This window comes from Myotis myotis, unplaced genomic scaffold (assembly GCF_014108235.1).
Source record: "Myotis myotis isolate mMyoMyo1 unplaced genomic scaffold, mMyoMyo1.p scaffold_m19_p_12, whole genome shotgun sequence".
NCBI classification, from domain to species: Eukaryota; Metazoa; Chordata; class Mammalia; order Chiroptera; family Vespertilionidae; genus Myotis; species Myotis myotis.
Genome location: NW_023416316.1, coordinates 49,888,545 through 49,914,355, shown reverse-complemented (window position 1 = coordinate 49,914,355; position 25,811 = coordinate 49,888,545). Strand labels below are relative to the sequence as shown.

Here is a 25,811-nt window from a genome sequence, read left to right as displayed (position 1 = left end):
CCATTTGAAAATAAGCCAACCTAGACCACAGTATAGTTGCTTATAATGTTGGCTTCCAGTTGCTGAGTGCCTGTGACGTGCCAGGCACTTCCAGGATAAGCCACGTGTGAGAAAATGTGGAACCAGAAGGAACGCGTTCCCCTGAAGCAGTCAGCAGACCTGCCAGTCAAACCCTCAAGATACTCCCTTCTGAATACCTATATGTGTTTTATCACTTTATCACCTCACGTTTGATGGTTTCTCATGAAAGAGGTCAAATGAATTAATTTCATAACATACCTGTAGCTGTGGTCAACCTCTCCTTTCCATAATTATAAAGAAATGAACGCTTACCATCTAAGGGCGATCACTTTGTGATATTAAAAAGAAATCTCCCCGAAATTCAGCCAGAAATCAGAACTGTCTCGTAGCTTAGGCCTCAAGGAGAGGCACCGGCTGATGCTTCAAAACCACAGCCTGGCAGCAGATCCTGCTGCTCTCCTTCCCCGCCTCCCACTCCAAGGCATCCTCTTCTCTCCGCAGGCCTGGCCCCAGGTAGCTGGAGGGAGTTGTTTGGAATCTCACTACGACCTCTTTGGAGAACCAGGAGATGTAATCACAACTCCTTAGTCAATAAGGCTGATGGGTTTGGGGCAGAGTCTACCTGTCATTTCACTTTGGTGTACCTATACCTGCGAACACCTTGCCTTCCACCTGGACTGTCCTAAACACATATCTGCTGGGTTTAAAAGCATGTGCTTTTAGAATTATTGAGGTCATTCATAATAACTACATAGAATCGAGAACATGATCTAACTGATAATAATAGCTATTGCCTGTTGGAATGCCTACTTGTGCTGGCCATTGAGTTCCATGTCATGATTTTGGAGCCTTATAATAGCCCAGGCATGGCAGAGATAGTGTTCCCATTTTACAGATGAGCCCATGGGGTTCGGGTCCTAGAAATAGAGAAGCAGCTGAGTGGTCATCCAGCGATGCTGCCAGACTGCCCATGAGTCACTTGTAGTCACATTAGAATGAAATAGGAAAAAGCAAAAATCAGTCTTCGTACTCAGGACCTCCTCTCCTGCCCTCTAGGTCTTACATACACATCGGCGCCCACGCCAGCCCATGCATGAAGCCTAAGAAGTCCTTAGTAACCCTCTCTGGAAATACCTTCGGAGATTTTCTCCCAGGAAAAAAGATGGGGAGAGAGGCTGTTGTCAAAGAAGGCATTTCAAGAGAGAAAAAATGGAGCTAGATCATTTGCATTAGCTAATTAGGAAAAAAAATCATTTCTATTGTTCTCCTGTGTCTTTTCTCACTGCACCTCCAACTTGCTCTCTGATGTTGAAATCAGATGTTATTTGTTTAGTGAATGGCTACAAATGAAAGACTTAAAAAAATAGCTGTCAGTAAAACTAAGCCCTTAAATGTGGCCCTCAGAAATCAGATGCAACCTGTGCAGGCTACTCTGCGAGTGAGGCTGGGAAAAGCAGCGCTGAGGTATTTACTAATGAAGGAAGACTGTGTTGCTGTAGCCATTCAGATAAGCTCAGGGGCGGCTTCTAATCCCTCTGCCAAGCCCAGATGTGTGCCTGCGCACACACGTTGGAATGTTTAGTGTTCCAGAATCTCCCTTTGTGAAATATTTCCTGAGAGAAACAGCAGTGTTTCAATATATTTGCTTTAAAGAATTGCTCCCAGTTTTTGCAGTTGACTTTGATTTTCAAACATCTTCTTTGTAAAAAGTACGACTAAAGTACATTATTTAAATTGAGTACAAAAGCTTTTTTTTTTTTTTTTTTTAGCTAACAATATTCACACTATTCATTCCTTATAATCATGTTTGGTGGAATTTTTTTCCTAAAGGGTTCGGAGTCTAAGACAGTAATAGTTGCAGTTCTAAACTTATTACTAGCATGATGAGAATGATTAGTGCCATTTTAGTTTCTCCTACGTCTTGAGTATAGAGGGGATATATAGATGAAAGTCACTGAATAATGGAGCCATTTGTCTAGAGCTCACTAAAAGGCCAGCTCACGGTTCCTTCCTGTATTCCCTTTGTCTTCCCTCACCAATGGGTCTGAGGGTAACCGAGGCCAAGCTTTGAAATATGATTGCATTGCATCTGGTTCGGTGCCTTGAACTGACCGTATACATTTACTTCTCTTTTTGTGCCCGCCATAGTGACATTTGTCCTCCTGGGATTTGAACTGTTGGTTTTGATTTGAGAGGGTTGGCATCCAGCTGAAACTGTCAAGTGATGAGTTTGAGTTTCTCTCTTGATTCTTCACCTTAACACATCGCTGGCCTCCTCTCCCATGTTGAAATAAGAGGCCTCCAAAGTTACTTCTGGCCTTTGCAGCGTGACATCAACTTGACATCTATTTCATGGTTGAAAACAGCCTTTGGCTTGATTTTTGTGTTTGTGTGCGCGTGTGTGTGTGTGCGTGTGTGTGTGTGTGTGTGTGTTTCCATTTCTATGGTGGCTACATAAGTAGTGTTGGCTCCATTCAGGTAAGGGCCTTGGCTAAGTCTGTCTGGACACAGCTTGGGTTTTACCAGATGGTCAGAAAACACAGAGGTGCTAAGCGCTGGCCACTGCATCAGTGTTCTTAAAGTCTTTTCCTAATGGTGTCTTTCTTTGAGTTAGAACATATGGTAGACATGTAATACACAGAAGACTATTTTGTGCTCTAGGAATCATACAAATAATTTTTTATAAGTCCTATTAAGAGACAATTTTTCCATTTTACTGCCAACTATTTTTGTTTGCTTTTCATGAACTAGATATTTTTGTGTGGTCTCGCTGTTGAAATAAAGGCACAGAAGTCAAACATTGTAAAGTCAATATCTGTATTATTGTTTAAGTGTACATTTAGGCGTTTTTCTCTTTTTTTCTTTTTCTTGTCTAGGAAATTGTGTAGAGGATAAAACCTCTCCCTTTTTAGAAGGCCCAGCGTCCTTTGAGGAGTAGATGCTCTATCTATGAAATGGAAAATTACAGTATTTCTCACAGAATGATACTGATATTTATATTCAACATAAAAGCAAATAATTATCTAGTAATAGAATTCACTGGTCGAAAAAAATTCTAGCATCTGTGCTAATAATGCCTCATTGTTTTATTTCAATCCAAGGGTTGTAACTTTTACCTCTTTCTTTTTCAAGTAGAAGGTGTGTTTCCTAATATTAAATAGTACTAGATTTCTTTGCCAGAGAAATACATTTTGGTTTGTTCCCGTAGGAATTACTCCCATTTTTCTTTTAATCTGAGATAGAAAGGGTAAATATATTCTGATCTATGGCCTTGCTAGAAAATACAGTGTTGTGTGTGTGTCATTTTTCATTATGCTTTTTAATGCCCACAGGACACATTCAGTAAATTTGAGTCGTATTGCAGACCTTGAATTATTCTTTGCTGCATGTTAAATTAATTGGGTGAATACTTTTTTAAGTGCTTTTCTTCGACTCCACATAGAAATGGTAGATTATTCATCTTAAATGAATAAATTTTAAATTATTTAAACTTTGCACTGCTAGTGTGTGACCCCCTGAGACTTCTTTTTTTAAGAACAGACAGCTCATTTTTTCCTAGACATTACAGATTTAATTTGTCATGAATGCAAGTCCCATTTTTCTTGTATGTTAAAAAACGCTATGTTGTTTATTATACTTTGATTGATTTACAAATTATGCCCACTTTTCTTTAAATGAACATATTTGGAAATTGTGATAGCACAAGATGAAATAACATGTGCCTTCAAACCTTGATGGATGAAGGCTCACTGTCTCACCGTGTGGTGTAAATGCCTATGTGGGATCTTCCCTGTGCGATTCTTAACGTCTATCCCAGAACAGACCTGTGTTTTCTTTTCAAGTATTCTGAAGTTTCACATACCTCTCTAGTTATTTTACCGGCAACAATCTGCAGTTTATTTTTTCTCCGGGAAAATTGAATCTGTTACTGCTTAGCATTCCTACCAGTTTGAAAAATGCGGTTTATATTGGCATCAGAGCAGTCATTTACATATATTGGGATAGCAGGAATGCGTGCCAGAAAAAGACCCACATGAAATGAAATGCAGAAAAGCTGTTTTCCTCCAGCAGCAACTCACAGTGGAGCTAATAGAGAAATGGATGAGCGCCTGCCCTGAATGTGTCGCCCCTCTCTTCCAGGTGAAGTGTGACCAGTACTGGCCCAGCAGAGGCACAGAAACCCACGGGCTGGTCCAGGTGACGCTGCTCGACACCGTGGAGCTGGCCACATATTGTGTCCGAACCTTTGCACTTTACAAGGTTTGCTTTTGATGTTTTTACCTCCTTTTCCCCCTTCCCAATATTGAAGATTCTTTTGAGAAATCACGTATCTGAAGGCTTTATTTATAACTTGATTCCCCTGGCAGCGGTGAAGAGTGAAATAATCCTTCCATTATCCCTCAGCCATTTTTCTCTTTGTCGATTTATTAGTAAATATGGAACCCTTGCTCTGAACGAAAGTTTCGGCAAATGAAGAATAGATGAGGAAGAACCACTTTTTCCTGTAAAATATAACAGGAGTGCTCCCGATAGTTACCCCTGAAAAATGGAGTGCTTCTCACCTAGGCATTTTATCTTCCTGGACAAACATTTGTCATTTACAAATAGCTCGGGGTTTATATCTCCAAAAAGTGTGTCTTCCCAAAGGATAGTGGGTCGGGGGAGGAATCGAGATGCACGTTGTCGTGTTACCTCTTCCACCTCATGACTCCTCCTTACAACCTGGGCTAGGAAACCAGTATTTCAGCCAGTGTTCCTACTTCACAGAACGGGTCCAGCGAGAAGCGAGAAGTGAGGCAGTTCCAGTTCACCGCCTGGCCCGACCACGGCGTCCCAGAACACCCGACACCTTTCCTCGCTTTCCTCCGGAGAGTCAAGACCTGTAACCCTCCCGACGCAGGCCCGATGGTCGTGCACTGCAGGTAAGGACCACGGAGAGCACTTGTTTTCCCCGCGGTCAGGTGTGTGGGGAGACAGGAAGCGCCAGTGGTTCCTCATTGGATATTCTCTTTCCGGTTTTTAATCCTCTGGGATAGTAAATACCTTCATAAATAATGCAGGCGGGGTTTTTCAGTTAAATGAGGCCTATACTAACAATAAGGAAGGATTTGATATAGATCCATATACCTTACCCTGCTGTTTTATCTTTCATGTGAAAATAAACACAAAATTAAGTGTGCACATGGGCATAAATATATGAACATGAAACAGAAAAGAATTGAGAATTTTTTTATTTTCTTTATTGATTAAGGTATTACATATGTATCCTATTCTGCCCTCTCTCCCCTCCACCCCACTCATGCCCTCACCCCCCTGGTGTCTTTGTCCATTGATTATGCTTATATGCATGCATACAAGTCCTTTGATCTCTGAGAATTAATCTTATAATTAGTTTCCAGTTTCAGCTGTGTAGAGGAATATTTATATATATATATATATATATATATATATATATATACACATACACACACACATACACACACATATATATACATATGTATATATATATATTTGTGTGTATATGGGTACATATATTACAGTTGTTCGACAAGTTCTTAAGGGCTGGGCTGATATATCCTTTTACCTATGGTAAGGAAAAATGCTAAACTAAATTATATTGTAAACTTACTAGTATACACTTTCAGAGAATTTCCTACTGCTTAAGGATGTCTTCTACATGTTAATATTATCAAGTCACATCTAGACAAATCTGACTGACATCCTCTAAATCACCACTCAGACCCTACTTATTTGTTCACATATTTTCAATATGAAACTGAATTCTTTGTTTCCTGAGTTCCTGTAAAGTATTATTACTCATAGATTACTAAAGATATCTAGTCACATCCTACTTATTACTATACTAGAGGCCCGGTGCATGAAATTCATGCACTCGAGAGGTTCCTCAGCCCGGCCTGTGCCCTTTTGCAGTCCGGGACCCCTCAGCGGACATCCCTCTCGCAGTGTGGGACTCCTCCCTCCTTACCGCCCACCTGCAGTGGAAGTGGGAGAGGCTCCCTCCACCACTGCTGCACTTGCCAGCTGTGAGCCAGGCTTCTGGCTAAGTGGCACTACCCCTGTGGGCATGCACTGACCAGCAGGGGGCAGCTCCTATGTTGAGTATCTGTCCCCTGGTGGTCAGTGTGCGTCATAGCAACATGTAGATCCACCATTCAGTCGATTTGCATATTAGGGTTTTATTGTATAGGATAAATGTATAGTCATTGTAACTTCCTAATAGTTTTTTATAAACTAAGTAGTTCAAATATGAGAGACTATGGCTTCTTGCACAGAAAACTAAGATTGCAGTGTGCAAGTATATTAGGAAGGAAACAAAGCTTCTACCATAAACCCAGTTCTATGATGATTTAATAGCATAACTCTCTGTTTTTACAAAAAGATGGGACAATGATAGAGCAGAATAAAAGCAACAAAATTCATCTGACTAATCCATGCTTCAATAGTAATAGTTAAACAATGGACTGCAAATTCTAAACAAGATAACATTGTAGTTCTCTTTTCTGGCAGTTATTTTTCCCAACAAAAGCAAATAATAACATTACCTAATATTTATAGAGTTTTGTACAAATTCTAAACCACTCCCCCCATGCTTTATTTTGTCTTATGTTTTTAATGACAGTACGCTGGGTGAAGAGATGATAACACAGGAGAGACTGTGGGGTTCGGTGCAAGTTCTGGTAGCTGCAGCGGCGGAGGAGTCCAGTCGACCTCACCTTGTAATCGAGGTCTCACTCTGCTGCAACCACGACAGGGACCTTTGAGGACCCGCCACTGTGGTGTGGCTTTTTGCATGATTCTTAAACACTAGAAATTATTCATTTGAGCAAATGCTTTCGCATCATGAAAGCAGATTTCTGGTCCTCCTTCCCATTGATTTCGTCAGGTGCTAGTTTGACCAGTATAATGTACCCTCTGACACATCTTAGCAGGCCTCAAAGAGACATAGTGCCTGATTACAAGGTGTTCCTGCCTGGCACGAGCTTAACTTCATTATGAGGGTCACATGTTAAATCATAAAATGTTTTCAGATGGAGTTTGGGCACAGGAAAGGGAAATAGGAAGTTTGAGCTCACTGAAGAAATGGCGCCCTTATATACCTAACGGCAAAAATGCAGCTCACACAGAGATGTGTGTGTGTGTGTGTGTGTGTGTCTATGAGATATATATATATCCTAACTTGGAAGTCTTTACTGACAAAAAGCAGTATTTTATGTCCATTGCATTTTGAAATACAGTATGTTTACTCTCTCAAAGTTTTCTGTAAATTAAAGTGAGGTCCTGGAAAGCCAAGATGATAGATCGATAGATAGATAGATAGATAGATAGATAGATAGATAGATAGATAGATAGATAGACAGTTTTTAAAATGCCATTTACTCTTTGTTGATCGTAAGCAAGGCATAAGGCTTTGTGCTAAATACTTAGAGAGACCCACAAAACAGTGTTTAAGCAATTGGGAAGGGAAAGATAGATAACTATAATGCCTTATTTTGAGAAAATACATATCCCCACCCACCCCCACACACCCCCTTAAGTTATGTTAAGCCACCTGCACTCAGCTGGGAGAGAGATGGATGGCTCAGGAGAAACAAGGAAACAGAGATGAATGTGCAGAGCTAATAGCTGCTGACATTTGGAAGTGCTGTGCCTGAGGCTCTGGAAAAGCTGGTATTGAAACAAACAGCAGAAGGGCAGGTATATTTGGTGGAAGAAATTTGTCAGCAACTACAACACAGTGAGGGAAAGATGCAGCATAAACTGAACTCCGGGAAATGACCTGTGTTCACCCGCAGGTAACCTCTGTGTCTGGTGAGAAACCTTGGCCTCTATATTCAGGAGAGACCATGTCCATGTTGCCAACATTCAAACCATCATGCGTCTTGGGCACCAGAATGTTAAAAGTCGTGAGCATAATTGTTCTGATAGGGTGGCAAATTCAAGTCATTCCAGATAACAATTGCTCATGTGCATCCCAGAAATGCTGGTGTAGACATCATCTCTGAGCAGGAAGGCACCATGCAGAAAGGTACACAAGCCCAGTCACAAGGAAATGCTGATGGTAGTTCGCAGGGTCATGGCGCAAGTCATCACACCAGATAGTCTGGAATATATACACTGTACTTTATGTTGTGATGTTTCTAATAATGGATTTGAATTGTTTTCTCTTTACTGAAGAAGTAGTGACAAACTCGAAGTAAACCCAAAGCTTTACCCAGGAGATCCTGTGAGAATGGAAGAGGTTGTACAAGTCTGGTGTAGACCATAAAAAGGGGGGCTGGGGGGGGGGGCAGAAAAAAAGAAAATTCACATTCCTTCAATAGTTTTATGTAGTAAAAATATGCCAGGACTAAAGAGTCATTATAAGTAGAAGGAATTCTAACCATAATAGTAAAAACGTACTGTGAGGATAGACTAATGAACAAGCATGGACAAAAGCTTGGAGGGTCACAGGAAAGGATACATTCTACCCCATTCCTAAGAGAGAGTCCGTTCATTTGGTGTAGAAGGAAGGATCAAGTCTAGCTGTCCCTCAGTTCAGGCCAAGCATCTAATCGCAGCATTGAGTGCCCTCTCGGAGACAAAGGCTGCCTGGGTAACGCTCTGGCTTGTTCTCTCATTGGCTGTGTGCCTTTTGGAAAGTTCTTATCTGTTAGATTCTGTTTCTTCACAGAAGGGTAACTGTTTATAGCAATAAGAATTTTAACTTCTTAAATGGTATTATACACATAAAGCGCTTAGGAAACAGTGCCTAGTTTGGAAGTATGCAATAATGTGACATCATTGGTATATTAATTAATGAGTGAGTCTTAAAAACCATATGTATATTTACAGCTCTAGGGAGAAAAATTCAACATGAACTTAGGTCATCTATATTACCTGAGCCATCTGTCCTATGACTAACCAAGTGTTTATAAATACCCATATATTGAATTGAATGGATTATTTTTTTTTAATCTAGGTATTTTCCATCATGATAATGCCATCTGATTTTTCATAGTAACAGACAACATTTTGAAGCTATGAGTTAGAATCATTTAAACAATAAATCTGCTCTCATAACGACCTGAGAAACCATTGGACTCTTAAAATGATGCTGTTAAAGATACAAAGAAATTAATGTGGAGGTTCTTGATGCCTTCAAGATAAAGTTAGAACTTAGCATTGTGTTCATGGCCCTTATAACCTAGACCAGTGGTCAGCAAACTGCGGCTCGCGAGCCACATGCGGCTCTTTGGCCTCTTGAGTGTGGCCACGAAGTTTCAATCGCACTGTACATGCACACCCGCACGTGGTATTTTCTGGAAGAGCCACACTCAAGGGGCCACAGTTTGTTGACCACTGACCTAGGCTGATCTCTCCCTTCACACCTAATTGTTCATCCTTTCAGCCACCTGCTGAACATTTTAAGTACTTTCATCGCTGGCTTTCAGCAAAGGATATTCGAACAATCTAGAACAGGGGTGGGCAAACTTTTTGACTCGAGGGCCACAATGGGTTCTTAAACTGGACCGGAGGGCCGGAACAAAAGCACGGATGGAGTGTTTGTGTGAACTAATATAAATTCAAAGTAAACATCATTACATAAAAGGGTATGGTCTTTTTTCTTTTTAGTTTTATTCATTTCAAATGGGCCGAATCTGGCCGCGGGCCGTAGTTTGCCCACGGCTGATCTAGAATCTTACCTATTCCCCTTCTCTATCTGCTGATGTTCAGCCCTGTTTCATAATCCAACTCAAAGAGTATTTCTCATGTGCATTGCAAAGGTTGCAAACTGCCCTCGGATGGCTTTGTTGATATAAAAGTGATCGTTTTTGTCTTTGTTGTAAACAAATTGAACTTGAGTGCTTTTAAGCTGGAATGCACTATCCAGTTCTCCAAACCGGCACCACTCCCTGTTGTTTTACACACAGCTCAACTCTCCATTGATAGGAATTGCTTCATATTCTAAACATTTGAGGTGAAACCCTGGAGAAACCTTTACAGGTCATTCCCCAGTCCTTTCCCCACCGGAAGAATTAAACAGTCTTCGCTGAGCTCGCATACAGGATGTGTTCACACGTAGTATCTTCAGCTTTCTGAGTGCAGGTCGCACATGCCGTGAAATCGTAGAGCATGTGGACTATGCATTATGCACATTTGTACCGCTGCTCCTACATCGTGGTAGGTGCTCAATGATCGTGTGCTTCAGTTAGTTGAACTCTATATGGCACTTTAGGAATTTTTGCAGAAATAGTAAGATCATTGCAAGGCTGGACTACCTTTTGTTCCTGTTTTTAAGCACGAGACTATATTTGTATCTCTTTATATTTGAGTATTTTTAAGGAAGTTTAATTATTTTAAACTGTCTTTGTCTTTTTTTATACCTATTTCGGAATCACTTTTTCTTCTGCTCCATCATTTATATCCTTTCCCTCAAGTCCTCCATTTCATGAATAAATGTAGATACAGCTCCCTACTTTATAGCTATAATAATAGTTAAGAATGCTGAACCCTTAGTCAACATCAAGTATACTCTCTTCTCAACTAGGAAGGCTCTTCTCAGTGTTTTATATGTTTTACTGATCCCTGCCCCCAAATCATCTTCAGAGGTAGGAACCTTAGTAACTTTATCTCTCATTTCACACAATTAAAAAACAGAGGCCAAGAAAGGTCAGCTTAACTGCCTGAGCTGATGCCACTAGAAGCGACAAAGCCATTATGTGCCCCAGGTTGCCTGGCCTTTCTTGAGGGCATTTCACTTTACAGCCACCCCAATGACCTGGTCAGAGGAGCCATTCCTTCCCTTCTGACCCCACATCACATTGCCATAATCTAGCCTTTATTTCACTCTTTCTCTATCAGAGGTGATTACTAGCATGTGTCTCTTTGACCCCTTAATCATCTTAACATAATCACAATAGCTACCAATTACTGAACCATTACTGTTTTTCTAAGTATTACCAAACACTTTTGGTTACACTCATTTAACCCACAAAACACTCTATTTTACTTGTGAGGAGCAATTAAGCATAGAGAGGTCATAGGTGATTTGCTCAAGGTCACACAGCTCATAAATTTCGGCCTATTTCAAAGTCCATGACTCCTTTGCCCACCTCTGTCTAGTTCTGACTCTTCTTGCAGAGACCACGTAGTTCCTTACAACATATTTGTTGACTGAGTGTTCATCAGATGGATAGGTGCCCTTACCTCTTCACAGGTAGCTATGTAATGCAGAACTAGAGACATGCAATATTTTTTCTCCTTATTTATAAAGTTTGATCTTGAAAGAGAAAGGGGAGAACTTTCAAGCTATTTACTAAGCTTAGGTTTTATAGAGGTCATCTATTATATTTTTGCATATTGTTTCAGTCTTCCTCTTAGGAAATAAAGAAGTTTTGTTCCCCTTTCTCCTTTTGAGCTCAGTTGCTTTAGATTGTTTTATACAAGCACTTGTGGTTTATTTGCTACTGGTACCAAAGGGATGTGACAACTCATTTTCTCTCTAAGTACTTGGTTCTTGTTAAGAATGAATAATTGGGGTGAAGCTATCATTTCATTAAGGTAATAGTAAACCTTTGATCCATATACTAACTCTGAGTCATGTTAACCTCTTTTAGAAACAAGGAAATACATTTTATTCATAGGAGAAATGTATTCGTTTATGAATAAATAAGAAAGAAGGATAGATCAGACCTCCCTGAATCTATATTCTAAATGACACATGTGAAGGAGAGTAAACTAGACCTCTTAGAGATAATTTAAAACTTTCACATCGTAGAATCAAGCCAGCCTTCAAAACTGGAAGGAGCAGGGAATGTGAGCCAGATCTAGATCAATAAAGCCCTGGGAGCATCATGGGCCCCCGAGTGAGGCCCAGTAAAAATCAAGTGACAATTTGGTGTTGGAAAGATTCCTAAGATCCAATCTTCATAATCTTTTTTTGACTTTATATGGGAAAGCACAACCAAGAAACTACTTAGATCATATTCATAATATAACCATTTACTCCTAATACCAACCCAGTATTGACAACAACAGCCATCTGAAGGTCAAAAGATTTTGGAAAGCATTGCATCTGAGCATAAAAAGAAAAGACCTTGTGATCCAAAGGAGCTAAAAGTGGTACAGAAAATTGTTTAATGCATTTTTAATCATTCATTCTAAATTCCATTCTTTATTCTTGTTCCATTCAAGTATCTCTTTAGATCAAAGACCACAAGTGTTGCCAAAGCATGTGATAGTTTTGAGGTGCTGACAAGTACAAACTGTACACCCATATTTTCCTTAAACCTGGTACTTATTTTCATGTATAAATTAAGTAATGTAATAAGCTAGCTTTCTGTAGCTGAAAGACTAGATTGTTAAAAATACCATCATATCTGGATAAGAAAATGGGTGGAAAATACAAATTATGTCCTTATTTATGGAAACATTTTAAGGTGAGGAGAAGTAATTATACCATATGGAAACTATTATGCCAGGTTCTGTTCTCATATACCAATAATTCTGCATAAAAAAACAAATTCTATATTTATGAACAACATAGTGATATAAAACAGGATGCCAAGTCTGCAATATAATGATGGCACAATCCTATAAGAGAAAAATATCTTACTTCCACTGAAATAGTTTAAAAGTAATTGAACCAAAAGAAACATCAAAAGGAATTGCACAATAGCCCCAGTAGGTGTAAAATATAAAACTCAAAATGAAGAAGGTGTTTGGAGTTCTGGGAAGAGTACTCCGGCTGCCTGATAAAATGGAATATTTGTTTGAAAAGAAGCATTACAGATCTAAAGCAATAGAGAAGTGAGGCCAATATTGTAAGAAACTATCTCATTTCGCCCAGCCAGTGTGGCTCAGTGGTTGAGCATCCACCTATGAGCAAGGAGGTCACAGTTCGATTCCTGATCAGGGCACATGCCCGGGGTTGTGGGCTCGATTCTCAGTGTAGGAGGCAGCCAATCAATGATTCTTTCCTATCATTGATGTTTCTATCCCTCTCTCCCTCTCCCTTCCTCTCTGAAATCAATAAAATTATATATTTTTTAAAAAAACTATCTCATTTTAAGTCCATATCTCAGTCTATATCATGAAAATCCCTTCAACGGCAACTGAGAAACTACCACCTTGCCATTCCATGCCCAAGAATAGCAATCAGATCACTATTGTGTAGGAATGCAACCATTTATAGAGCATCTTCCCATCACTTACTTGATTCAGTCTTTATGACAAGAATGGTGGGTGTGTTTTATTACCATCCTCACTCTTCAGATCAGGAAATTGTGACCCCAAGACCCTGACTTGGGGTCAACCAGTAAGTAGGGAATCTGCCTGAGAACCCATGTTTTATGGCTCATGTGTTCTCCTCTTTGTCTGTACCATACTGCCATTTCCTATTGTGCTTAGTTTATCTTACACAGATGAGAGCAGAACTGTCCTGAGCCCACAACAGAGATGGCTCTTAGCAGATGTAATAGCCCCTTTGGGGGCAGCACAGCACGATAGTGAAAACTGTGAACATGAAATCAGCTTATGAGAGTTCATATCCCAGCTGCACCATTTACTATATCTAGGACATTAGACAAGTTATTTAACGTTTTTACACCTGTCATTTCCTGGTTAGTACAGTGGAGATAATGGCAGTATGACCTTGAAAGATTTATAAAGATTAAATAAGATTATATGTGATAATTAGCCAGGTACCTGCCACATAGAAAGAAGCCAATAATTGTTTGTAGTTATTATTTTTATTCTGTATAGTTTGTGATTACTTATTATTTTTATCATTGTGGTGGTTATTTAAATTGGTTCTATTACTATCAATCAACAAACAATACTATGACAGTTTCTGAAATGAGAGCTCTACTTCTATGTAATTTGTGATTTAGAGTCAAAATGTGTGTGTGTGTATTAACCTAGAAGATAAGTGATGATTAGAATAATTAACACTTTAATAATGCATACATACTGTCATAATTATTTCATTGCACTGAAAAAAGTTCTTTACTTTTCAGAATGGATTATTACTATCAGTCCAGATTTCTCCACCTCATCAGCATTGACATGTGGGTGTGTGATTTTTGTTGTGGGGGCTGTGCTGTGCATTGTAGGACGTTTAGCAGCTCCCTGGCCTCTGTCCACCAGGTGCCAGTAGCACACCCCCTCCACCCCCAACAGTAGCAACGAATTAAAATGTCTTCAGACATTGCCAATGCCTAGTTGAGAACCGCTGCTGTAGCAACAAAACTGACTTATAATTGTGGCAGAATGCATGCATCCAAATAGGAGCCCGCCTCAAAGTTTTAAACTAGAAAACACTTCTTTGAATGGCATACTTTTTTAAACATTAGGAGAGCTGCTTTCTGAGACTTACTTTACCTTAAGAATTACTTCTAAAGTACATAGATAACTTAGTTCATTACTTGAAGAATCACCCAAAAATATTCCCTATCTTGATCACCAACTGTACAAACCAAAGACTTGACGCTAAATGTCTCTTGGCATTTAACAAGTCCACCTTCATGAACAAGGTGTGCCACCGTTAGGAATTCAGATGAACAGGGCACAGGCTCTTAAGGCTACTGCAAAACAGTTGTTCCAACTGTACTTCTGCACCGTGGCAGCTCTGCTGCAGTGAGTCCTCAGCACCCAGAGGTGGCCACGGTTAAGGGCCATGCTACTCTTCTTTGCTAGGTTATCGGTTACATTGCCTTGTATTCATGCCTGGTACGAATGTCCAGCATCCTGGCAGTTCAAAACAGTAAGCCATAGGGATGCCCTGAAGTGGCATATGACTTAATGACTGCGCCCTTTTCAGTATTTAGTGGAGGCTAAAGAGAAGAGATAAGCTAAATAGAAGAAATGTGGGTCATAATGTCAGACCCTCTGCTCAGGTTTGCAGGTCCTATAATGCCTTGCTCTTTGAGCTTTGGAGGTATATACTTCCGGGTTAGCACACTCTTTTTTTAATGCTTTATTGTTTAAGGTATTACATATAGTATTGCATATGTCTCCTTTTTTCCCCATTGGCCACCCCCATCCCCCAGCACATGCCCCCGCCCTCCTTGTGTCTGTGTCCATTGGTTATGCTTATATGCATGCATACACGTCCTTTAGTTGATCTCTTACCCCCCATCCCCACCCTCCTCTGCCTTCCCTCTGAAGATTGGCAGACTGTTTGATGCGTCTATGTCTCTGGATCTATTTTTATTATCAGTTTATGTTGTTTATTATATTCCACAAATGAGTGAGATCATGTGATATTTTGCTCTCTCCGACTGGCTTATTTCGCTTAGCATAATGCTCTCCAGGTCCATCCATGCTGTTGCAAATGGTAAGAGTTCTTTCTTTTTTACAGCAGTGTGTATTCCACCATGTTTTAATCCACTCATCTGCTGATGGGCACTTAGGTTGTTTCCAAATCTTAGCTATTGTAAATTGTGCTGCTATGAACATAGGGGTGCATATGTCCTTTCTGATTGGTATTTCTGATTTCTTGGGATATATTCCTAGATGTGGGATTACCGGGTCAAATGGGAGTTCAACTTATAATATTTTGAGGAAACGCCATACTGTCTCCACAGTGGCTGCACCAGTCTGCATTCCCACCAGCAGTGCACTAGCGTTCCTTTTTCTCCGCATCCTCGCGAGCACTTGTCATTTGTCTATTTGTTGATGATTGCCATTCTGACAGGTGTGAGATGATACCGCATTGTCGTTTTGATTTGTATCTCTTGGATGATTAGTGATTTTGAGCATGTTTTCATATGTCTCGTGGCCTTCTGTATGTCCATTTTCGAAAAGTGTCTATTTAAGTCTTTTGCCCATTTTTTTTAATTGGATTGTTTATTTCCCTTTTGTTAAGATGTATGAGTTCCCTGTAAATTTTGGAGTTTAGGCCCTTATCAGATATAACATTGGCAAATATGTTCTCCCATGTAGTGGGCTTTCTTGCTCTATGTTGTTGGTTTCTTTTGCTGTGCAGAAGCTTTTTACTTTGGTGTTGGGAAAATTGGACAAGTGCATGCAAAAAAAAAAAAAAATGAAACTAGACCACCAACTTACACCATACACAAAAATAAACTCAAAGTGGATAAAGGACTTAAATGTAAGACAGGAAACCATAAAAATCCCAGGAGAATTCATAGGCAGCAAAATATCAGACATATGTTGTAGTAATATCTTTACTGCTTCAGCTCCTAGGGCAATGGAACTAAGGAGAAAATAAACAAATGGGACTTCATCAAAATAAAATAGCACACTCTTATTCGTAAGTCAGTCCACAAAGAGTCAGTAGTTAAGACTTTCCTCAGTCCACAGGGTTGCTTAGAGACTTTATCTAAACAGATAAAATAAATGAGGGATCAGGATTAACTATGCTCTTCTCTTCTGACCAGAAAGACTAGACAGCTATTTGCTTAAACTCTATGAGAATTTAAGCAAGTAGCTGTCTATTTGAATTGTGATTATTATGAAAACTGTGCCTTCTCTGTTTTTGTCTGTTTGTTTTCATTTGGGTTAGTTTTGAACACTGAATCATTTGTTTTAAGTGTAGTTATATTTCAGTGTCTGATGCAACTGTGTTCCTTCACATTTGGCCACTTTTCTGAAATGGGGGAGAAATCAATTATTTAGTCGGTGTTGCCCATTTCCTGGCTTAAATGCCACAGTCTGTGTATCTCAGTATCCTGTGGGCTGACTCCGGGCCGGGAGGGGCCGCTGCCTCCTCTCCTGGGATCTCCTTTGCAGTCAGCCGGAAGGGCTGGGAAAGCCAGGCCTCTGTCTCCCGAGGTCTTTCATCCTGGTCTGGTGGGCTCCTGGTCCTGGGGATGAAAGGAGGAGCTTACAAGGCCTGTTGACGGGGAGGCTTGGAAGTCACACATCATCACTTCCACCACCACATTCTTTTGCTCAAAGCAAGGCAAGGCAAGGGCTAGCCCTGATTCAGGGGGTGGCGGCACAGGCTCTGCCTCTTGCTGCAAGAAGCAAGGAACAGTTGTGGCCTCATGTACTCCCCCCCCCCCCGACCCCCCACCCCCCCAAGCTTAGGTACTGGACTGAGGGAGTGTTTCTTCCCACTCTGGCCAGCTTGTATCCTTCACTGTGGCTTTCCCTCCTGGGGCTGGGTGAGCAGAGCCAAAGCCCCTGGGTCCACCCCAAGACAGTGTTCCTGTTCCTGTTCCTGTTCCTGTATGAAATGGGCAGTTTTTAAAAAGCGGAGGAAAATCCATTTAATTTGCTTCATACCTGCTACCTGATTTTTGCTGAAATGACAGCTTATGTGGTGGGAGATCTTGTACTCTTTACTTCCCTTTCATCTTGTCTCAAGAATATTTCCTTTGTGTCCTCTTGTAATTTAGGATTTATTAGGGGTGATAGACTTATTACTTAACTCAAAAATTCTAGGAGTATCATTTACTCATAATGAATAACTGAATCATAGACCTAAAGGGACATTTCAAGCCTCCCAGAAAAACTCCTCCCTCCTTCTCTCTCTCTCTCTCTCTCTCTCTCTCTCTCCATATATATATATATATATATATCTTCTATTCTCTCTTTTTCTCTCTCTCTCTCTATCCTCCCTGTCCCACTCCATCTCTTTGATTTTAGCGATGGAGAAAAAATAAAATGAAGGACAACAAGATTTGCAGCTTCCCATAGACTCTTGCTGGCCCAATATGTTTTCCACCACATTATAGTCCTTTTAATTTTGTTCACATTAATCTGATTAAAGAATCCCTTAACATTTTCTAGGTGAATTAGAAGAGTAATCAGACAGCACCTGTATAATGGCAGGAGGCATTATGTTTGGAACTAAGATGGTCAGAGTAGGTAATTTTGATGCATTAGAGCCAATTAAGTATCACAGATCTTCAAGACCGATTCTAAGACGGACTGACGAAGAGCCAGGGAGCAACCTGAATGTGCTAGGCACCCAGGTGGTTATTAGGCTGGGGCAGCAGAAAATGCTAGAGGGTCCTGAGGAAGGAGGAGGCAATGGCAGAGGTGCACTCGTCTTGCTTTGCAGTAGTGGCTGGAGCTGTAATGGAGCTGCGATGGGGGAAACCACATCAGGCCACCAAAAATGGCTTTGCATGCTGTCCTGGCAGCCCCGCCTGTTTCACGGTGCCGGCCTGTGTATCTGCTGCTCCCACTGGAGTTGTCTCCTGGCTGTGCCATGGCTGTTGGGCGAGCGTTTCAGTGGCCATATGCCTGGGAGGCTCATGATCCACAATTTCCTCATCCCAGGCTCCAGCCAAGTGCAGCAGATGCTATTGTTACCTCTTCTATTGAATAAAGTAGGAAGTAGAGAGAAAGAAATTTGTCAATATTGTTTTTCTGCTGGAACTGAAATAAAAAGCGTGTGTGGTATATTGTCTGAGAGCAACCCATGTTCCGAATCCCCATTTTGTGTGGCATGCTTATGGAAGTTAAGGCTCTGCCCCTGTATTTCTTAATATAATGCCCTTCTTCATTCTACTGTAGATGTGGTACAATTATAGCCATTCAGACTTCTCCATTTGGGTTTGTGCTGTTCCTTGCATTTGCAAACCCTTTGCTTCTGACCATGCCATCTGCTGGAATCACTTCTATTTCTCTCACACACTCACAGGGTTTGTTATATGCCTTAAATCTAGCTGTGAAAAACGCTGAAATTTTTCATATAAATAAACAAATGTTTGGCAAGTATTTTTAAACCTTTTGCCTTGAGAAATAGCATTAATAAGGTACATTTGTGTTTGTAAAGCAAGTACAGCTGCTGGGGGAATTTCTTGTTGCAGAAATGTAGGAAGTGGCACCAGAATCAGGAGAGAATCCCTTTTGAAATAAAAGCCTGCACATGTGAACGGCGTCTGTGCTGAAGACAAACTAAGTGATGATAAATTAAACAAACAAAAAGGCTCCTTCTGGACACAGAGCATGCTCCAGATGTGGGGGGAGGGGGGGGGAGAACAAAGTCTTAAGCATCTACTAACCACTCGACCCCATGTTATTGTATCAAACCTTCTTTCTGCCCGGATGTGACACTGATGAGCCTGCTCAGTATTCCTTACTACGCTCATCCGGGTGGTTAGGTCGAATGTAAATTTCCTTCATGGGACCGGATAAGAAGAGCAAAACCCCAAGTGTAACTCAAAATACAGGTTCTTTCGACAATCTATGACATTTGACAATCTCTTGCCATTGTCACTCGGTTCCTTTATTTCCTGGGTTGTTTTTTTGTTTTGTTTTGTTTTGTTTGGGATCCATAACTACCACCAGACGCGTACATGAGAGAGGTGGGTCGGGGTGACTTTCTCTCTGCAGCTTCTCACCTCCTTGCTGTGTTCTCTGTCCATGAAGAGCAGGGCTAAGTGGGCAGAGCCCCCTCTTGTCACTGAGGCAGCGACTTTCCAAGACTGCACCTGCTGCCTGAATTTGGATTATTTGAGGAAGCTGGCTGTTTGGCTACACTATCCTTGAAGACCAGGTTCAGGCTGGATGGTTTAAGTGAGGAAAGAGGATGAATGTACAAAAGGTGCAATCTCAGGAGGTCACGATGGCAAGCCTCTTGATTTCATTAAGAATCAGGGTTGTTAGATCTTAATGTGGACAGACAAGGAATGTCCCAGGGATCCTCTCAACATATGAGGCGTGCTTCACACCAGTAAACAGCAAAGTCTTCCTAAAACAGGTTACGCCCAGTAGGACATTTCAAAATGAAAAGTAAGAAATGAAGCTCCTGGGTCGTAAAGGTTTCATTGTAAGTGTGCTAATGAGAAGAACTCTGAATCATGACTTTTACTACGTATTTGGCTTTTAGGCTAAGAAATGGAAATTGTGTATATAGAAAAATGAGAGAGACTGGATGCCTTAAAACTACCAGGCCTTGTGCAAATCACTTTCCTGACTGAGTTGCTATTTCTCAGGAAGGTGGAAAATAATGTGGTCATTTGCCAAAGGCATCTTCTCTACAAGGGAAAACTGTGTAAAAGTTGATAGCTTAAATGCTTATTTATGACGATGATGATGATTAGAAATTTTGGTTTTATGGAAGCCATAATAAGACATTTGCTCTGACTACCTTCAAATTCAGTCCCAACTGGGTCCACAGGCAATCAGTCCTTCTAAGAGGGAAAGACGAATACTTTAGGATCTGTCTTATATGTGGACTCGAAGCACATTTTTTAAAAAAACAAGCTTAGCAATACAGAGAACAAATTGGTTGCCAGAAGCACAGGGGTATGTTGGGGATGGAGTGAAGAAATGGGTAAAGTGGGTCAGAAGGTTAAAAGTACAATTTTTTTTAAAAAATTTCACTTTGTCAACCTTAACCCAACTCTAATTCTCATCAATTGGGCAGAAAGTCTTGCTCAGCCTGGACTCATGCTCACTGCTTACGTTTGAAAAAACCATAACCAATTATGTTGCAAACCACAAAAATCCTTTCTAACCTGGAGTCAACATTTCATCCCCCTTTTTTGTGTCTGGAAATGATTGACCTGGCTTCGGACTATTTTCTCTGATGTACTACAGCCTGAAATTCACTTGTTATCTTGGTTCAATTAAACTCAAACTTAGTGGTTTGTAGGGCACAATAGTAAAGCCACAAGCTTAGCAAAACCTCTTCCAGAATTCAGTAAGAAGCTCAGTGAATATAGCCAATTATAAGAGCTATAGATGGATGTATGCCTTTGTTGTGGTGGTTATATTTCCTAAAGGCTTAGGAATAAACACATTTCTAAAATATGAGATAATTCTGCATGGAGGTCATTTTTAGAGTGAATATTTGTGGCTTACATAATGTACACAGATGCAGTTCCTAAGGTGGTCGTCATGCCTTTTGCTGAATTCTCTGCCTGTGTTTCCCTACATACAGTCTTATTAAGTAGCACTTCTGGAATTATCACTGATGTCTACAGTTTCTTTTTAAAGCTGCATTATTTTACAGTTTGGCTCTAACAAGAAACTTAGGGTCCAGTCCTAGCTGTTGAAACTAGGTTAATGGTTCTGAACAGCATCTTTGTTATTTGTCTCCCTTAGGGACTGTGCATTTGGAAAGAGCTTTGTCTTAGAGGGAAAAATGAGGCTGTTTTTTTCTAAACTTTGAGTTTGGACATTTTCAAACATACCCAAAAGTAGAGAGAATGTACAGTCAACCCCAAGCACCCATCATCCAGCTTCAGCTACCAACGTTTAAGGCTGTGCTTATTAAATGACAGCTCACTGTCTGTTTTTTAAAAGAAACCCATTACATAACTGCCATTCAACATTTGAGATTTTAATAACCTGGGCGGCCTTATCTCGGGTAAATAAATGCTCAGTTTCCATGGACAGACTTAATGTAAAGGGGACACGTTACCACTTTCTCACCCCCAGGCTGAGTCTCCCTGTCCTGGAGCTCCTATGCCACTAGAATGGGTTACTTACACTGTTCTGTAAACTCTGAAGTCTTACACAATCAAGTTTTAAAATGATTCTAGACTATCTAAACCACCTCCCTCTTTGGAGACCTTATTCCCAAAACTGTTCTTAGCACGTTTTAGCTTGCAGACAACCTTTTTTAGAAATTCAGCATTTTCATTTTTAAATTACTTGTCACTTTTGCTAAGTCTGGGTTTATCAGAGGCCGCACCGCAGTTATTTAACCTTCAGTGCTTCACACTCCCCTGGCTACAGCTTACTTCTTTTAACCCTGGAGAGTAGATTTGGATTCAGTAATGATTAACTACCTGATGTAGCTAAAAATAAAACAAAAGAAAAAAATAAAGGTAGTTTTACAAATCTGGGTATTGACCATTTCCCAAACAAATATCGGCATATATGATCTGACAGATGATTTTCATACCCATTCTTGATTCTACAGGAAGTATGAGTTTATGGAAACAGAATTATGGTTTGAACATCAGAAGGCAAGTCACTCAGAAAATTGGGGACGCCTCATCACGTGTGCCCTCTGACTCCTGAGTTATGTTGCGGTTATTTTATATAGTCGCATAGGCTGCTTTACAGAGAGTTCCTCAGCCCCACAGAATACTCATTTCCATTGTGAGCTGCCAGAGGGGAATTTCTGAAACTACTTAGACATGGAACTGCCCCCCGCTTGGAACTTCAAAAGGGCCTTCGGAAGTGCTATCATAAAAGATAATTTGCCGAAACCGGTTTGGCTCAGTGGATAGAGCGTCGGCCTGCGGACTGAAAGGTCCCAGGTTTGATTCCGGTCAAGGGCATGTACCTGGGTTGCGGGCACATCCCCAGTAGGAGATGTGCAGGAGGCAGCTGATCGATGTTTCTTTCTCATCGATGTTTCTAACTCTCTATCTCTCTCCCTTCCTCTCTGTAAAAAATCAATAAAATATATTTTAAAAAAATAAAAAATAAAAAATAAAAGATAATTTGGCTCATGATGATAAAACAGGACCATGAGCTACCAAGTGAAACTGGTCAACTAACCAGTAACCCTCAATAATGTATATAAACAAATAAATAAGTTTCATTAAAACTAACCTGTGCAGACGTCCAAGCTATGCAGTAAGGAGATAAAGCAGAATGGGCCTCCCTCAGCGTAAGACAAAGATCTCTAAAACTGTCAAGGCCATTCAGAAGAAACCTTGACGTATGTATTCAGTTAAGGCTTGGTCATTTAAAGAAAACTGTAAAGAACCCTCAAGAAGTATATAATATATGGTAAATATTAACTTCAAATATGCAAGCATATGTTAGAGTAACTCATTAGTTTTCCAATTTCGGATTAAGAACTGTTCTTTGAGCCCTGGCCGGGTAGCTCAGTTGGGTAAAGCATTGTCCCGATACACCAAGGTTGTGGGTTTAAGCCTGGGTCATGGCACATACAAGAATCAACTGATGAATGCGTAATAAGTGGAATGCAAGTCTGTGTTTCTCTCTCTCTAAAAATGAATTTTTTAGAAAATCAAAAAATTTAAAAAACCTATTCTTTGAGTGTGGCCTATGATTAGAAGATTAAATGTATTTAACATAGAGAAAACACATAATGGTTTGGGAATGACTTAAGTATGGAATCCTTCTAGATTTTTATAAATTATTTTCTATTTATTTACAGTTTTCTTACCAATACCTAATTCAACAGTACTTTTTGTGTGGGGATGGGTCACAAGTCACTTTGAGTAAATCTTCCCAAAGCAGTTAACTTAGTTTTTGCAGAAACAATGCTCTTTTATTTTGTAACCATAGCTCACCAGTTTATTTAATACTTAACTAGATTATTTAACTAGTTATTTTAAACCGGTTATTTTGGAATAAACATCATAACTCCACAAAAAAAGAACAGACATCCTAGAAAATAGCCTGCTAGCCTTGAGCAGAACCGGTGCAGTGAGCAACAGACTGGGCCTTTGGGAAGAGAGGGAAAGTTTGGGTTAGTTGTTAAGTTGGTTAAACGGAGGTCAATAAGGTAATGCATAGAGATGTCTATATGCACGTGGAAAGGAAGGGATGATGGAACACACGTAATCACTACTTTGAGATAAAGGGAAGGAAAGAGAGCTACACACAAAAGCACTGCACCGGAGGTTGAAAGATTTGATTTCAGTCCTGAGCATTGGTTCTCTGGTGCTCCGCCTCTCCCTCTGTAAAATGTAAGGGGTCAGCTTGGGTAGGTGGTCCAGATTCCCAGCCGATGCATGATGCTGCCGGTCGTGGGGCTGCACTTGGAGAACCTTCTAAGTCTAAAATCTGATTCAATTGTACATATTTTTTTTCTGAGAGGGTAGAAATCAGGAAATGAAATGGAATATTAGTTTCATAAATTCATTAGCACAAGTATTTAATATAAACCAAGAATATGAAAGCTGCATATCTACTCTGCCATTAGGCCAACTGAAGTATATTCAACTGTACAATCTCAGTTCATAGGAAAAAGGAGATAAGAAAATGAACATAATCAAGAAGCTGTTAAGGAAAAGGCATTTCACCAACAATAGCCTCATAGTGCCATTAAGTAATGTGTTTGCATTTTATAGTTGAGAAAACGGAGGCTCAGGGAAGGGTAAATAGATGACCTAATAGCCACAGCTTGCAGGGGAAGAGCCAGATTTTGAGCCTGTAAAATTCACACTCTTTCCATTTGCCAAATTAACTCATAAAACAAATATATCACCCTAGCCGGTTTGGCTCAGTGGATAGAGCATTGGCCTGCGGACTGAAGGGTCCCGGGTTCGATTCCGGTCAAGGGCATGTACCTTGGTTGCGGGCACATCCCCAGTTAGGGGGTGTGCAGGAGGCAGCTGATCAATGTTTCTCTCTCCTCGATGTTTCTAACTCTCTATCCCTCTCCCTTCCTCTCTGTAAAAAATCAATAAAATATATTTAAAAAAAAGAGTTTACTATGCATTCCTCTCCCCTGGAACTGTGCCACATCTGAAAAAGACACTGGATAGATATTTAATGAATAAGGCACATGGCGGGGAAGCGTCATGATCCAAAACAATAGCAAAGGCAAAGCCAGGCATGAATTCTAAATGGTATAATATGTGCTATGGAAATAATAATAATAACAACAACAACAACACATGGTAGTAGCATTGCTCTTAAATGCCAAATAAAATGGTTTCCATTGCTGCTTAGTTGGGGGAGAGGCTGGGAGTAGGCTGTGGACCAGATTTTGTGCACCCCAAGCCCCATACCATACTTTACATTCATTACATAAGGCCTTGTAAATGTTGAGTCTGGGGTTTGCATTCTAATTAGTATTATGTCTGGTATTAATGGAAATGTATGCTGCATCCCTGGGAATTATCAGGGCAGTAACTTCCCATTCCCAATATCTCTCTCCCGATATGAGGTAGATTAAGTCTGCACAGAGAAGCATTTAGTGCCCTCAGAAAGGGAAGCACCATGTAGTGTCCCTGATGTTAAGAAAAAGTTCATTTTCCTTGAATGGGTTCCTTGCTAAGGAGTGGTTTGCTCATCCCCGATCACCCCATTCCCTCCATTTCCGGAACAGACAGAGAGGAAATAAAACGAGCTATTATTGCTCTTCTCAGATGCAGTGTATTTGCTACTTATGTGGTCTCTGCTGACTCCAGCCCGTGGTTTACCTCGCTTCGGGGGTTCCAGTCCACTAAGAAAGGCAGCTTGGGGTCCCCAAATTGGTGCAGACTCAGTGAGCGAGGCTGCCAAGGCATCTCATAGAGGGAACATTGCCAAGCTGTGCCTAGACCTCTTGGGGAGCTGCTAACATGAGGCATTGCCTTTGCAGAGAATCTTCCAGAGGAGATAGCTCTGACTTCAACACATCTGTGTTCCTCTTCCAGAAGAGTCAGGGAAAGCCGCTCACCACAGCAGTGACTGGGTTGTAGGGAAAAGAGTTGGTGGGTCCCTACAAACTCTCCCCTCCACAGAAAGGATTGTCTGCACAGCAAAATGACCCCACGTTATGTTACCTTCCTCCGGCCTGGTGTTGGCTATGGCAGGCCTCTCGGTTCTGTGAACAGCTTGTCAGATAGCCATCCTTTAGTCATTCCTTCAGTAGATTAAATGCCCTGTCAATTACTCAAATGTAGTAATTTATATGTTTCTCTAATAAAAGGGTAAATTTTCAGTTGCTGCCACTCATCGTCTATATATTTTAATGCTTATGAATTTTCCATGTAATTATACTCAATGCTGTAAGCTATAAGTGTGGTAATTTCCTTTGACCTGTGTTGCAGTTAGATGCATTACTTGATCAGCGCTCTCAATGAATCATTTTATGCACATGTATTTAGCTAATTGGTTATTTTTTTTTCCTGCCTGTGTTTATATGTAATATACTCTGTAAGGGAAGG

At 40.5% G+C, this 25,811-nt stretch overlaps 1 protein-coding gene across 25 annotated transcripts in view; it reads left to right on the top strand.

Moving 5' to 3' along the window:
- PTPRD (protein tyrosine phosphatase receptor type D) overlaps positions 1 to 25,811 on the top strand; it is a 1,393,726-nt gene that overhangs the window by 1,340,640 nt on the left and 27,275 nt on the right. For all 25 annotated transcript variants that reach the window (XM_036331134.1, XM_036331158.1, XM_036331156.1 and 22 more), the window contains 2 exons: positions 4,162 to 4,281; positions 4,789 to 4,943. In XM_036331134.1, the coding sequence (XP_036187027.1) occupies positions 4,162 to 4,281; positions 4,789 to 4,943 (275 nt within the window). The remainder of the gene's footprint in view (positions 1 to 4,161; positions 4,282 to 4,788; positions 4,944 to 25,811) is intronic.